Consider the following 15,757-nt stretch of genomic DNA (forward strand, 5'->3'; position numbering starts at 1 on the left):
TAGCATTGGAGATACTTGGGCCAAAGGCCGCCCCCCCCCCCCCCTCCCCAACAAAAAAAAAATCATCGTGGGCTCGTGAGGTTTTTGGCCATAATCAAATATGCATTTTCGTGAAAGGAAGATATGACAGAAGTTTGTATCCACAATGTATATTTAAATGAAGTTATAAATAGAATCACAACATAGATTACTAACTTGTTTCTTCAAAGATAAAGATTTGTAGTAGCAATCTCCTAAGACATAAATATGCCCTGCAAACTATTGCAATAGTTTGTGGACGTCTATCTTGCATGATACAATTATCTAATCCAAATTCTTGCACTCGAACCTGAATTATTGGTAAAATGAAAAGTGTATTTTAGGGAAATAACAGGAAGGAAACGTTTTCAATTGATGATTACGTTTATGATATACAATGGCTTAACCCAACTGTTATATATAACTGTTAGATGCAGTTGTGACTGTTAACGGTTGCAACTGTTTGAACCGGTAACAATCTTAATTCTTTCGAAAAAAACTGAATCGAACAAGAAAAAAACGCAAAAACCAGCTGTTGAATTTCCGAGCCCCAAGGTCAATTTTTAACAGGTTAATATGAGCAGAAGGACTTTGGTCCATCGGTTAAGCCCAATTCTTGTTTAATAATGAGTGAGAAAAACTCACTGATAATGGTTCTTTCACTTAAGTTGCTGGCCGATGAGGGACTATACATCCCATAAGTTCCAACAAGTCCCAATTACCCACCTTATTCTCCGTCAAGAAAGGCCACAGAGAACCGAAGAACCCTAAAAACAAAAAATAGATATTTCAATCATTTGCCAAGTAAACCCACCTACTTGTTAAATCCCCTTCCTTTTCAAATTATTATAATCCAGAGAATTAATTCATCGATGGATTTTTCTTCTTGATAAATATATGGCTTTAATTATAGTTTTGTAACACATTATTTAGTTTACAAGTTTTGTCTTCAAATTTAGTTTTCTTAACATTACATTTTTTTTTCAAAGTGTTAAGTGGGTCTCATTTCATGACATATCAGTATTTTAATAAAACTGATGACGTTATGGGAGTCAATATGTGAGATAGGATTTGATTTTCCAAGTGTTAAAGTGAGAAAATTTAAGTTTCTTGGAGCAAAGTGGGAATAGAAATGAGTTTTAAAGGGTGGTGCCGTAAATAAGTGTTTTTTCACTCTCACACGTAAGCTTATGTTGGAATGCTTGGATAATTCATTAGTGTAGTTGTGAAGTGATTGCTGTTATTGGACGGGTCGAAGTGTATTGAATTTCTTTTTCGTAAATAAAATGATTTTGAATATATCTTAACTTTAGGGTTGACTGTGCTGGATTTTTTTGTAGAAATCGATTGGACCTGCATAACTGGTATTAAAGTTAAAGATAGATCAAACTAGCAAGGGGCGTCGAGATCCTCAAGACTCTGTTGGGTTTTAGAGGAAACTTGAGGTGGTTCTTGAAGATCTCATGGTGCTTCACATAGCAAACATTAGTTGTTACATATTTTGATCACTCATAAACTACTTGCTCTCCATGAAGCCATTTGTGAATATGTGTTGTAAGGTGATCCATCTTATTCATATCACATGTAGTCTATCTTTAATAATAACAAACACTGCAAGGTGTACAAAGTAAATTGGGTTTTACTTTAAAGCATTAAGTTTGACATACTTTTTCCGAAGTATGATATTATCATGGGCTTACATAAGAAAAACCATAGTAATTTCGCTATAAAGTATTTTTAGTTATATGCTTATCCAAAAACCCGAGCCAGGGAAGGGAGACTAAACGTCCTAAGTACAATTTTTTGGTATTGTCATGGTTAAAAAATTTCCTCTTCATCTCAATCAAAAGCATATGATCCAACAATTTGGTCTAATGGCAACATTCGTCCACTTTATACTTGAGTAGTGTCATGTTTAAATCTAATGGACAATATTTTAATCCAAGAAAAGGAAAAGATTATCAAAAACCACACCATAATAACTTTTTTATTTAGCAGAATCCAAGAAGGAATTAAGATCAACAACCCTCACTAGCTGTATTACATTCACAAGAAAAGCAGCAATAAACCCACACTTAGAAGCACAACAGATTATAAAAGCCAACGTTTCAGGGCGTTATTATGCAAAGTAAGAAGGCAATCCCTCTAGATCAAAAGAGATCTCACACACCACAGTAGGCTTTGATAGAACACTTCAATTTCCTTGCCTCTGGTGTTCGATCGAAGTCAAGGAAACTGAAATGATCAAATGGCTTATACAATAAGGGATGCTTCTCATCAATTAGCTCTTCAGGTACTTGTATAATCCCACTTTTGAATGCGAACAGTCCTAGGGAGTATCTAGCTTTGTTCTCTTTCATGGTGACTTGATGATCACAAGAGGGTACTCTGTCATTGCTCCATGCCTGCCAAGTGAAAACAAGAGAAAGGAAAAGTGCATTGAGGCATATATTTGGGATTAAAAAGATCTATATTTTTAGTATGTTCTAATGTTATTTCTTCCCACTTGTCTCATCTCATGTTTGACTTCCTTGAATGACGAGTTCAATACCTAATTATGTATGACTCGTTGTAAAATGTATACATGTACTAATAAATCAATATTCCAGTTCATAAATCAAACCAACAAACGAAAGATAAAAACTCTATCAATCACACATTAACTGCTGATGAGTCGATTTTATACTATATATTATTCCCTATTCTTGGTATATTTTGGTTATTATTTTGGTGAGATTTTGATGCTTTGCTATGTGTTTTTAATGAAGGATACGTGAACTTGTTTTGAGCATAAAGTAATCAAATGGTGGAATTTTTTAGTGATTCCAATTGGAGCAGGTTCGTGAATCTGTTGAGAAGATTGTATCAAAATTTCATCATTTTATCCCGAAGCATCAGATCGTGGTGAATTAATTTATGCCCAGCGTGCAGTGCTGACAGATTATTGGGCTGCAGAGCTTATTTACGACCTTCGGGCTGGAAGATGATAGATTTTGGACTTGGACTCTTCTTAGAACTTGAAGAGGAGGTCCTAATCTTTAATTTGAGTCATTTTGGGCATGTTTTAGAGTCCTGAAGGTCCAGAAACGTGACTATCTCTTTGATGGGCAAATTTCCTAGTCAGAATATGAATGTAATTTCTAGTTATCCGTTTGTTATTTTATTTCCTAGTTTTAGAAAACCTTTTCTATGAGGGTTTTAATTTGGAGTAGTATAAATAAGGCTTTTAGCCATTAGGGTTTAGAGGAGAAAACGCACAAGCCTTTGACAATTCAAGTTTATTTTCTAGGTGTTTTCTATCCTTGTTCTTAATAATATTTTATTATGATTGTTCATAACTAGTTCTTTTGTTAGGATGAAGCCCTGAGTCTTAGCATGATTATGTGATTTTAGTAATTTGCTTATGAATGGATGCATGTTTGCTTTGAATTATTAATTACCGTGATTAAACTATCTAATTGTCTTAGTGATTCGCGACCGTTAGGGTTTTTAGACAAGTAATTTGATGCAATTTATGTTGGAACATCACCCTGAAATTGAGGAGGGCTTCTTGTGATTAGTAATTGTAAGTTCACTTAAGGCGAACATCACACTCTTAAGGGTTGCATGGTTTTTCAAAGGGTTTTCACAAAGCTTAATGAGTCTTGCATGTTTATATTTGATCTGAACATCACAGACGGGTCACATGTCAGATATACGTTTTCGTTTGAACATCATGAGGAAAATATGCATTAGGAAAACCTAACCTTCAAAGCATGTATGTAGAAATTCATAAGTAATTGGTAAAATTGCATAGGATTGTTAAGGGGACGGCGAATGCCTAGGTTTTTACAAATTGATTTTCTTTATATTGTTATTATCTAGTTAATTTCTTTAATTGTTTTATTTTAAAATTCATTTTCATTATATTAAATTCTAAAATCAACATTTTCCAACCTTTGTTTTAAATAATTAATTAAGAGTTGGTTTTAAACACAAATTATTCATTCAATCTCTGCGGAAAACGATCTTACTTGAGTTACTATACTACGCCAACCTTGTTCTTTTGCAAGTAAGTATTTTTATCTTTACTTTTGTAGATGGTAAAAATCCTATCAACTGCTTGAAATTAAGAAAGTGACCTACCATGAATGCATCGCCTGCCAAGATTAGAAAAGATGAGGGTGAAGGGTTCACATCAATCCACTGACCATCCTTTGTTCCAATCTGCAAACCATTCACCTGATTTTGATTCAGTATGGATATGAAGGTCTTGTCTGTGTGAGGATGCAGTCCCACATTGGTTTCATTCTCTTCTTGTGTTCTGTACTTAAAGCATCTAAGCAGGTATGTAGTTGATTCCATGTGAGAGTCAAAAAGCCTCTGCACACCGTACATATCAAAAACCATTCTTGTCACCATTTGACTCAATTCTGCTACCAGCTTTGAGAAGGAATGAGCAGTTTCACTAATCAAAAGAATACAGGATTAAACCATATTAGGCATAATATATATTATAGAAAAATATATGTATGCGGGATTATTTTCCTCCCAATCTCAGTCAACGTAAATACTTATGCTGGCAAATTTGAATAGGTTAATTTTTGCTTAGTCTGACAATATAAACATTTGTCTGGGATATATATAATATGTATATACCGAAAAAAAAAAAAAAAAAAAAAAAAAAAGAATTTAGAGTGTATTGATTTATCAAAATATACCAAAAATGGGCATTTCCTTGAGGCCACATCATGCTTGTGAAACCTTGAGCTCCTTCAACAGTTGTTGGATTATCGACCCCCAAGGATTCGTAGAGAGGAAGGAATGAATATTGTCCAAAATAGCTATGGTAAGGCCTATCACTGGTTTTTTGCTTTTTAGTTTCTAATGGAAGACCAAATAGATCTTCCATCGCAGAAAAAATGGAGTTGTGAAGTTCCAGAGGAACTTTATGGTAAATAGCTTCGAAGCAGCCATACTCTTCTAGTGCATCCTTGATTTCTTTGCATGCCAAGAGCCATGCATCTGTACCGGGCTTCAAGTTTTCATCAGATAAATCTATAACAGGAAGCTGAGGCTGAGTTTCTGACCCCATTCTGTCTAGCGAAATCTCTCTTAACCAACTGGGTATTGCGAGGTTGTTTGGGGAATGACTTATGCAGTGATATTTTTGCGACTTATTTATAGAGGTGCCATTGATGCAGTGATGTCATAATAAGACAATTAGAACATATGTGGACAAATACTTAACCACAAAAATGATGATTAAATTAAGTTGTGTTGTACCTATGAACAGATCGATGGGGTGGCAATATAGTTTTCTATTTGGGTAATGTAGTAGCACTCAATTATATGCCAATCCAACTTATTTCAATTGTTTTTCTGTATAGTGATTTCAAAATCTTTTTAAACATGGGCTAAAGGATGCAAACACTACCAGAAATTTCCAATTATCAATGAAAGTTTGCCCAACGAATAGTATTTAGTCGGGTAAAGTTACTTTGTTAGACGGAATAAAAGAACATGTCGTGCAAAAGTTGTCAACGTTTTGTTTTGTTTTGTCTTTTTTTTTTTTTTTTTTTTTTTTTTTTTTTCAGATACTTTAGGCAATGAAACATTTCAAATGGCAAAGTGAACTTCGTCGGCCGAAGTTTTCGCACCAAGGGGAAAAATTGGTGTGTAACATGCAACCTTTTGTGCAACAAACCTTTCAAGTTTTGTCGGGCAAAGGTCTATTTTAGGTTTTGAGTTTACAATTCGTCAGGCAAACTAAAATATGTCATCTGGCAAAAATGAGGAACATTTTCGCATATTCAATTCCTTCGATAATTTTTACAGTCTGCAAAATTAATTTCAACCTAACTGTCAATCTAATTGGCATATACTCCAAGATGGCATATGCTAAAAACCCAAATGCAAGTTTCCGGGATTAGGTAATGAGACTAAATCCTTCGACAGTTAGAAACATATGATCACGATTTAATGGTTATTTTAGCTTCGTTTTTTATGATTTTTTGCAACTACACTCCTAGACCCTAGAAGAATACAATGAATGAACTGATCATCAATTTAAAGTATTTACACTTTTGGTTACCACAAAATCTTACATTCTACTAAATAGAAGTATAAAATAAACTCTTAAGTGTTTGTTGAATCTATTGTTTTGACAGGATACGCAATCTACGAAACTAATTTCAACCCTCCAACCGTCACACATTTTTTTAATATAATACGTGATCACATGCACCAAAAATCACCTAAAATAAACTTTCATGGATTAGATAATGGGACAAAATTCTTTGATGGTTAGAAATGAATCATCCCATTTAACAGTTATTTTGCAACTACATTCCTTGACCCTAGAAAAATACGATGAACAAACCCAATCATCAATTTAAAATATTTACATTAGTGGTTATGACAAATCTTACGCTCTACTTAATAGAATTATAAAATAAACTCTAAGTTTTTGTTGAATCTATTGTTTAGACAGGATATACAATCTATGAAACTAATTTCAATGATCCAATCATCACACTTTCTTTAATATAGTATGAGATTGCATAGCCAAAAATCATAAAACATTAGGTAATGGGACGAAATTCTTAGACGATTAGAAACGTCTCATCTTGATTTAATGGTTATTTTAGCTCTGATTTTAATGATTTTTGCAAGGATGCTACTTGAGAGTAAAACCACTCACTGAATTGACCTGATCAAATTGGATAATCTTTTAATCACTTAGGATAAAAAAAAGGGGAAAATATTTGGTGTTTGCCCGATGAAATTACCAAAGTTCATCGGACAAGAATACTACATTCGTCGGGTAAACTTTCAAATTTCCCCCATTTTTTCCCAAAATATCATATTTTCCCCTATGCTAGAGTATTTGCCCGACGAAATATCATAAAATTTGTCGAGCAGAGTTATTTTCCCACCATTTATTTTCGCACAAAATTAAACCAGGTGGACATTTCTATGCAACTTTTGCCCAACAAATCAATTATGTCAAAATACATGTTTCACAATTTTAAAACTTTTGCAACTTTTGGTGATATTTTATATCAGGCCGAGAGCCTTCTTTTTCCTTGTGCCTTTGCTGATATATCGATATTCTTTCTCTCTCTATGCTCTCCCTCTGCCCTCTATGTGCTATCTCTCTCTCTGCCCCAAAGGTACGTTTGCTCATCTCTTTGTTTTATATTAGTTGCATGTGCAAAATCTTTGGTTTTGATGTATTGGTAGGAAAATTGTGAATTTGTGAAATAGTGAAACTCATGAAATTGTGAAAATTGTAGGAAATGTTGGAAACTTGTAATTTTGTAGGAAATATTAGAAAATTATATAGGAAATGTAGAAAATTTTAAATTTGTATAGGAAATATTAGAAATTTGAAGGAAATTGGTAGGAAATATTTAAAATTTTTAAATTTGTAGGAAATATTAGAACTTTGAAGGAAATACTAGAAATTTGTAGGAAATATTTGAAAATTTGAAGGAAAACTAGAAATTTATAGGATATTTAATTGTACTTTGTAGGCAGTATTAGAAATTTGTAAAGTAATAGGGAATATTAGAAATGTTTTGTAAATTTTTTGAAATAATGTCATTCAATAAAATATTTAGAAATCACTATGATTTATTAGAATTAAGTTAATTTTTTGTAAGTTAGTACTTCTTTATTGTGATTATGTTCTATAGATGACATTGCAGTTGGTCACCAATGGACGCCGCTTTAACTCTTATTAGAGAGGGTGGATATTCCACTGGCAGGGACCAGCAGTACCCAGGCGACCATAACTGAGTTGGTGACGGGTCTACTTCATTAGCTTCATCAGTCTGGGAGCCCCGATCTGTCTGCCGTATTCATAGCCAGAAACGGCCCTGCTCTATGCCAGCCCTAACACCCACTTATGACATTGCGGAGACGATGCCAATTCGGCGGCAATGCCCCCTAAGGGAAACGAAGAACTCCTAGTCGGAGGTGAGAAGAAGGTAAAAGCACAGGAATCTATAAAGGCTTGTCCTCAAACCGAACCACCACATAATGCAAGCCAAGATCGTGATCATTTATGACCCATGACATCGGCGAGCGGACCTCAAAGTCAATAATATGCTGGCTCTGTTAGAAGATTTAGTGGTTATTACCCAATTGGAGTGGTTTTCCCAATTGAAGTTGTTTACCCAATTGAAGTTTGTGTACTGAATTTAAATTGTTTTCTCAATTGGACAAGGATTCATAACTAGATTCCAATTAGGATTAGTAATCCTTATTAAAGAACACCTTTATTATGTCCATATAAAGGGGTTATTGCACTAGTTTTGAATTTGGAGCAAAAAAATATTTTGTATAGCACTCAAGGGATTAGTGTGAGAGAAAATTGTAAGGCAAATTGTGTGGGAGAAAACAAAAGAGATAAGAGTGTATTCTTGTTCTTGTTCTTTCAGGTTTTTTGTCAAGTCTTAATTATAGAGACTTGGCAAGATTATTCACTATACTCATTGTTGATATAGTGAAAGATTGTTGTTGATGTCCCATAGACGTAGGCACTTATAGGTGAACCATGTTAATTCTTGGTGTGATTTATCTTGGTTTTTTTTTTTTTCAAATTTCCGAGATTATTTTGTTTTTTCCTTTCTTAAACGCGATACTCACAACAAGCTCATGACATGGGAGCCATCATTCGCATCAAGTGCCCCATGCTCCCCCTACATGGAGGAAGCTCGCCCTTAAGGTGCAGGGGGCAATGAAGAAAGAGACATGGGTAAGTGTGTTTTTTTTTTTTTTTTTTTTTGTTATAATTATTATTTTTATACTTAAACTTATTTAGTGTATCCTTAAACTAATACACTTGTTTCTTTTGTCTATTTTAGGTCAACTTCGAGATTGACATAGAAGTGTCGGGTATGTCTGAGTACACAAACCGGGTGTCGTCTGAGCAGTACAAGGAGTGGAAGTACGAGCTACTCATATACTACCAGACTTGTGCATTTCTTGCTGAAGTTCTCACCGATCCACTTCTAGAGTTTGGGGAAATGAAAGACGAGTGGTACTAGCTCTACAGCCATTTCAGAGCCTACAATTTTTGGTAAGTTTTAAATTTCATTTCTATTTTCAGTTTTTTAATTTAATTCTTTTATTCTCAACAAAAATCGAAGGTAAATAAGGGTAATCGGGAAGCAAAGTAGTATCTCCATCACTTTGGTTCTCAGGCCCTCACATTTTAGGTCAAGGAACGGCGTGAGAAGGGTTCGTTTTTTACGGAAGTCGACGTTGGGGTGATACGCATGCCAATTATGGCAACCAGGTAGTTGACAACATTTATGTAAGTATTCCATTCAAATTTTAATTTCAAATTCATTACAATTCAGTTTTAAAAAATTATCGATTTTAAAAAATTATGATCGATAATTTTAATTGATTTCCTATTTTTGTAGGCATGTATGTTGCAAAAGAAGGACGAGTATCTCACCAACCTCTTCCAGCAACAACTGAATACACCAATGGTGTAACTAACACCAGATCCAGATGTGTTTCTACAATTGCCAATGGACAAGGTTGGGTGACGGAAAGGCGAAGAGCTTCGTGGCCCTAAGAGCAGGTCAGGTCCAAGATCTCAGATGATTTTCTTCATCTAGCTCTCAACCTCCAAGTAGGACGTCTTCCAGACTACAACATGTGGAGATGGAGTTAGAGGCCATGCGCCAACGAGGAGAATAAGCATGCCAATGAGACAAGCTCGGGAAAAAGATGCACATGAGCGGGAGGAGGAGTTTATGTGGTACATTGCTGTGATGACGCAGGGAATGTAGCCTCTGGCATTCATCTCCCTGATCTTCCAAACGACCTTCAACCACCACCCTAAGAGTAGTTACTTTAGGATACTTTACTACTTTACATATACATTTGTACCAATATTTTAGTAGTAATATAACTAAATAAATTTTTTTTAATATTATGATTCCTTTTGAAATTAGTATAATTAAAACTAATTTATTTATTTAAAGTACATTTAAATTAAACTATGAATTTTAAAAAAATTTAAATGCTTGGCCGACGTATACTTTCGTCGAGCATGTATTTTGTACTTTTTATATATGTATTTTCTTTCAATTACTTACTTGATGAAATACTATCGTCAGGCAAGTTTTGGTTGTCGGCCTAAGTTGGTCGACGCATTTTGCTCGTTTCTTTGGATAAATGTTATTGCCCTGCAAAATTTGAAAATACGTTGAGCAAACATTTGTGCAACGATTTTTACTAACCAAAATTTTCCAAATGAATTTTTTGTCGAGCAAAGATTTAGATGATGAAAGCCTTATTTTGCCCGACAAAACCTTTTCATCTCGAAAGGGTGCTTTTTTATAGTGAAAGCTCAAGATTAGGGTTTTCCTATATCTTTTCCCTAAACTAAACCTATGCATCATTCATTACACAATTGTTGAAAACATAAAGGATTTAGGGAATAATAAGGCCCTTCTTGTCACTTGAATAACTAGTTCATTGTGATGGCTTGTTATGAGCCATGCTTAGATTATGCTCCTAATTTCAAGGTCAGTCCTTTCAAAATCGTTCCTAGATACGAAATATTCTTTTCTCACAATCTACTTCTACCCCACATTTGATAGACTTTGTTTCAATCTTCCAGAATCCTAGATACGAAATATGCTATTCTCAAAATCTAGTTCTACCCCACATTTGATGGACTTTGTTTCAATCTTCCAGTTTGTTCTGGTCATCATATTGTTTCATAAGGACTCTTGTTCTTGTCCTTAGTAATTAGTATATATATCCTCCTCTCTTTATTTAGTTCACAATTTGGAATCACTAGTAATGACCAACTAGCTCTTGGTATGATTTAACTAGGAAAATAAATAAATGTCCGTCTCTTGGTGTAATAGTATTCTTTTCTCAATGTTTGGCAATGGCGCAAATGTATCACATTGATGACAGTTAAGAAAAATGCTTTTTGCACACATATAATTAGCTTGCTCTTAGGAAATACAAATTTATTAATTTTCATATCCGTACGAAAAAAAAACAAATAAGAAATAGAGCCACGCACAACCAAAAAGAAAAAAAAATACAATTACAATAGTACTATTAGACAATCCAGCAAACCAACACTTGAAATGAGCACACAATAACAATATACCCACAGCTAGCAATATACTTCATAGCTGCAAGGTTTAGTTCAAATACCACAGTAGGCTTTTATAGCACTGTTTGAAATATAACCATCTTGAGAGCGAAAGAAACGTAGTAGTCCAGGATGATCAAACGACTTGTAGCGTAATGGCCGTTCTTCATTGCCAAGCTCTTCGGGTACATGTATCTCGCCATTGCTAAATGCAAACTGTGCCAACGAGTATCTTGTTTCATTCCCACTCATAATAACTCGATGATTAGGAGATAATATCCTGTCATTGCTCCATGCCTAATCAACGACAAAACCATAAATGTAAATTTATATATCTTCCTCAATTAAGAATTAAGAATAACCTTAATAACATATAAACGATAATACATTAAAATCTCTTAATTCCAGAAATTGAGAATCCGTTAAGATTAGGGTGCTTGATATTTGATGTGTTATTTTGTCAGTATAATTAGTGACCTACCATTAGGGCATCACCCGCCATGACTATGAAGGATGAAGGTGGAAACTCTACTTTAATCCATTCGTGGTTCCTTGTTTCAACCTCCAGAGCATTGACCTGATTATTCTGATAAAGTACGGTTGTGAAGCTCTTGTCAGTATGAGCGACGAAGCCAAGATTGTGCTCATTTTCTTTGGGTGATCTATTTTGCAAGATCCGAAGAAGGTAAGAGATCGATCCAACATATGAGTCATAATACTTCTCCACACCATAGCTCTCAAATATCATTCTAGCCACCATTTGATCCAACTCCTCCGCCACATTTGCAAACGCATATGCTCTTTCACTTCATTATAACCACCAAAAAAAAAAAAAAAAAGAAGGTTAGGACCATTGTAAACAATTCAGGGAAATGATTTCTGCACACCTTTGTTGGAAAATGATTTCTGCAAAACCATGGTTGTGCGGGGAAAAATGGTATGAGGAAATTCTTTTTCCCACAATTTATAATGTAGAAGGATAAGAAAGGTAATCTCAGAAAAGTGAAAATTAGAAAAATAATTACCAAAATTTATCATTTCCAGCAGGCCACATAAGCTTTGTGAATTTTTGAGTCTCCTCAAAATTGGTTGCACAGTCGATGCCCATGCTTTCATGGAGAGGGAGTTTGGGAATTTGTCCCACATAGCCATTTAAGGGCTTTTCATATTTGTTTGTCATTTTGGTCTCGGTAGGAAGATTAAATAGTTCTTCAAGGGAACCAACGAGAGCATTGCGAAATTCATCGGAGATTTTGTCATACAACACTACAAAACACCCAAACTCTTCAAGTGCTCGTCGAACATCTTTGCATGCCAAGAGCCATGAGTTGGTCCCTGGCTTCAGAGCCTCCTTGGAGAAATCTAGGACAGGAAGCTTTTGCTCAACTTCAGAACCCATATCTTGCTTTAGGGTTTTTCGGCTACCAGTATTTTTACTGAGAGAATATTAATTGTTGAGAAGGCCAGTTTTTTATGTTGTTATTTCTTGATCACAGTAATTTATTGGTGCAACTGTGACAACAAGACAAATGATTAGGTGATGAAAAGACAGAAACAAATGTCATTGGTTGCTAACACTTTAGTATATCCTCTTGGCATTATCTAGCTGATTAAGGTGGACGTCAGTAGTGCACAACCAATATGTACATGCGCGTGTTTGTGTGCGCGCGCGCGACACATCTAATCACTATAATTAAAGTTAATTACAGAAATACTTTTCCATTATTTCTGTTCCATCATTGTCAATAAAATGTCAACATCAGTTTAAAACAATTTCAGAATTGACAAGGAATAGCAAATCTAAAAACAATTTTAGATCTGTACTTTTGTGTGGAGCTGCCTGATGTAGGATTTGCAAGGGGAATGGATTAGGGGGCTTAAAGGGAAGTTAAGCAATTTTTCTGTTTAATGTAGCATTTGCAACGACAATGGATTAGGGGATTTAAAGGCAGTCATACCTGTGCAGCTGTGCTGCCATGTGTGACAATGCTATTAGGCAGATAAGTTCAGTTAGGTAATGTATACTTATTACATTTTAGGGAGTGATTCAGAGTAGTTAATGGGACAATGATACCTACGCAGTTTAGGTATAGGAATAGGAAAAATATATTACGAGAGATTTTTCAATGTGATCGGAAAACGAGATGGTACATCATGTGTTATTATACAAATAATAGAATATATATGTTAAAAAGTTAATAGCTTAAAAAATAAAAATTTTACCATTTATATAAAAGCATGTAATGTACTACCGGTATTCTAGTCACAATGAAAAATTTCTCATATATTAGGGGAATTCAATTGAGGATTCACTGTATAATGGTTGGGGTTAGGGGTAGTTGAACAGTTCCTTCCTCTCTTCTCCTTCGACGGTTGCAATGATTGCAGCCGGACGTCTATGGCTACCGATTTCAAAGGGTTTCGAATCTTACTGCGGAGGGAGAGAGAGCAGCAATGGAGTGACCAAATTAAAGGGTCGTTTGACATGATCAAGCCGTTATAATTAATTTCGCCATTTTTCTCCTGAACTGGTATCTTACTCCCAATATGCTCTTTAAACTCTTAGCCAATTTTCTTTCCAAACTATTATATATGAAGTGCCAAAATTCTGAAAAACCCTACCATCATATATATTCATTCACATTCCGTCCAATTTTCCGTCCAGAAAGGCTACAGGACAGTCATTAAATTTTTTTTTACTTTCCTATTGTTATTTTCAATGTAAAGTCGGATAAAGACTTGGTTTTTATTAATTTTTTTTTTTCATTTTCAAAAAATGAGTTTACTTTTAAATTAATCAATAAAAAATATTTCATGTAAATCCTAAAAGTAAAATATGCATCTTTTTTTTTTTTTTTTTTTTTTTTAACCTACTATCTTTAAAGCCAAAATTGTGAAACAGAAATACATACCTTTTCATTCAAAAAACAATAATTATCGAAAAAGACTCTAATTTAAATTTTCACCATTAGCCATGAAAATTTTAGGACCGGCTTAGCTATCATTTCGTAGCTCCGAAGATATCCCTATAGACCTAAAATAATAATTCCCATCACCCAAAGGTCCAAAACAATAATAATTCTTCTCTTTCCACCTAAAATATTTTGAACACAAGTGTATCGTCATTAGTAGTCGATGCATACGTATGATTTAGATAAAATTTATCAATATCTATGACGTGATTTGATCATTATTCTTCTCATATATGGAGATGTCTCTCTCTTCATATGACTCAAGATATAATAATTGGTTTTTTTTTTTTTTCTGTTTATTACGCTGCATTATTTAAATAGATTCAAACATTCTAATGTTTGTTCGTATAGGTATCGTTTGGTATGCAGACGGAACAGGACGGAACGGAATGGAATGGGACGGGACGGGACAGAACGGAACAGAGCGGGATCAAAGATGCCCTTGGATGGAAACAAGGAGGAAGAAGGAAACAGAGAGCTTATAATTTTGTGTTCCACGGATGTGGAATGAGTCGTTCCAGGAGGGTGAGGTGGAACGAAAATTCACCCAAAACTCATCTCGTGGAACAGCTCATTCCGCCCGTTTTAGGCGCACCAAACATGAGACGGAACGCCTTGTCCCACTCTGTTTCGTCCCGTCCCACGTACCAAACGGTACCATATGGCACATCAACTAGGGAAAAACTCAAATTACTAAGGCCACGGATTTGCTGCCCCCAACAAATTGTTTTCTTTATGTCTTCCATAATATTATTTTGACACATGGCCTTCAACTTAATCAATACTTAATATTGTTAAATTTTATTATTTTGTGTTAAAAAAACAAATAAACAAACTCCAAAGCTCCAAAGCTCTCCACCATTAAATCAACCACAACAACCACTACTTTTCTCGTCGCTGCCGCTGCTGTCGACAAGTCTCCACTCTCTCCTCTATCTCTCCAACTTCGTCAACAGAAAAGGAACATTTATATTCAATTGGATTCCAATCGTCGACTATTTACATCGAAGACAATTCGATTCACCGACTTCGATTTAGTACGATCAATTCAATTTGTCGACTCTGATTCAGTTCGATTAGATTCTTTTACTACGGTTCAATACCGTTAATTACTAAAATGAAAGAAATCAGTGTGTATTCCGGCCAACTACGACCATGATACCTAATCTGTTGGAGGAGAAAAAAGAGGCTTGGCGATGGCGAGGTGGGGTGGTTGTTGAGGCTGATGTCGTGAATTGTGGCTAAGGAGGTTATGGTATATGGAAAGGATGAAGGTCACGAGCAGTGGTAGTTGTTTTACCGTTTTAATTTGTTGTTTTTTATTATACTTTTTATAAATTAAAGTTAACAGGTGTTAATTATTTGATTAAGTAGGTAGACACGTATCATGTAGTTTGAGATGAGACATGAAGAAATTTTTCAGTGTGAGCATAATATTATCAACTGGAAGGAACCATTATTATTCAATTGGATTCCAAGCGTTGAATATTTGCATTGGAGACAATTCATTTGTCGACTTCGATTTAGTATAATCGATTCGATTTGTCGAGTCTAATTCATTTCAACTAGATTCTTCTACTATGGTCCAATTTAATTCATTGACCGTTAATTACTAAAATAGAAGAAATCAGTGTGTGGTCCCGCCAAT

General features: G+C 34.8%; 2 protein-coding genes across 2 annotated transcripts; both read right to left on the reverse strand.

Annotated features, from left to right (window-relative positions):
- Positions 1 to 2,180: 2,180 nt before the first annotated feature.
- LOC125477032 (probable 2-oxoglutarate-dependent dioxygenase AOP1) lies at positions 2,181 to 5,092 on the reverse strand. Its single transcript, XM_048583780.1, has 3 exons — positions 4,719 to 5,092; positions 4,144 to 4,465; positions 2,181 to 2,423 (listed from the first exon to the last, which is right to left on the reverse strand). Exons 1-3 carry the CDS (start codon positions 5,090 to 5,092, stop codon positions 2,181 to 2,183), a joined length of 939 nt encoding a protein of 312 aa, XP_048439737.1.
- A 5,668-nt stretch (positions 5,093 to 10,760) lies between these two features.
- LOC125476989 (2-oxoglutarate-dependent dioxygenase AOP2-like) lies at positions 10,761 to 12,584 on the reverse strand. Its single transcript, XM_048583705.1, has 3 exons — positions 12,163 to 12,584; positions 11,619 to 11,943; positions 10,761 to 11,434 (listed from the first exon to the last, which is right to left on the reverse strand). The coding sequence occupies exons 1-3, from the start codon at positions 12,534 to 12,536 to the stop codon at positions 11,192 to 11,194; spliced, it is 942 nt and encodes a 313-aa protein (XP_048439662.1). The 5' UTR covers positions 12,537 to 12,584; the 3' UTR covers positions 10,761 to 11,191.
- Between the last annotated feature and the right edge of the window lie 3,173 nt (positions 12,585 to 15,757).

This window comes from the organism of the source record quoted next, unplaced genomic scaffold (assembly GCF_019419815.1).
Source record: "Pyrus x bretschneideri cultivar Hongxiangsu unplaced genomic scaffold, Pyrus_bretschneideri_v1 Contig20, whole genome shotgun sequence".
Taxonomy (NCBI): Eukaryota; Viridiplantae; Streptophyta; class Magnoliopsida; order Rosales; family Rosaceae; genus Pyrus; species Pyrus x bretschneideri.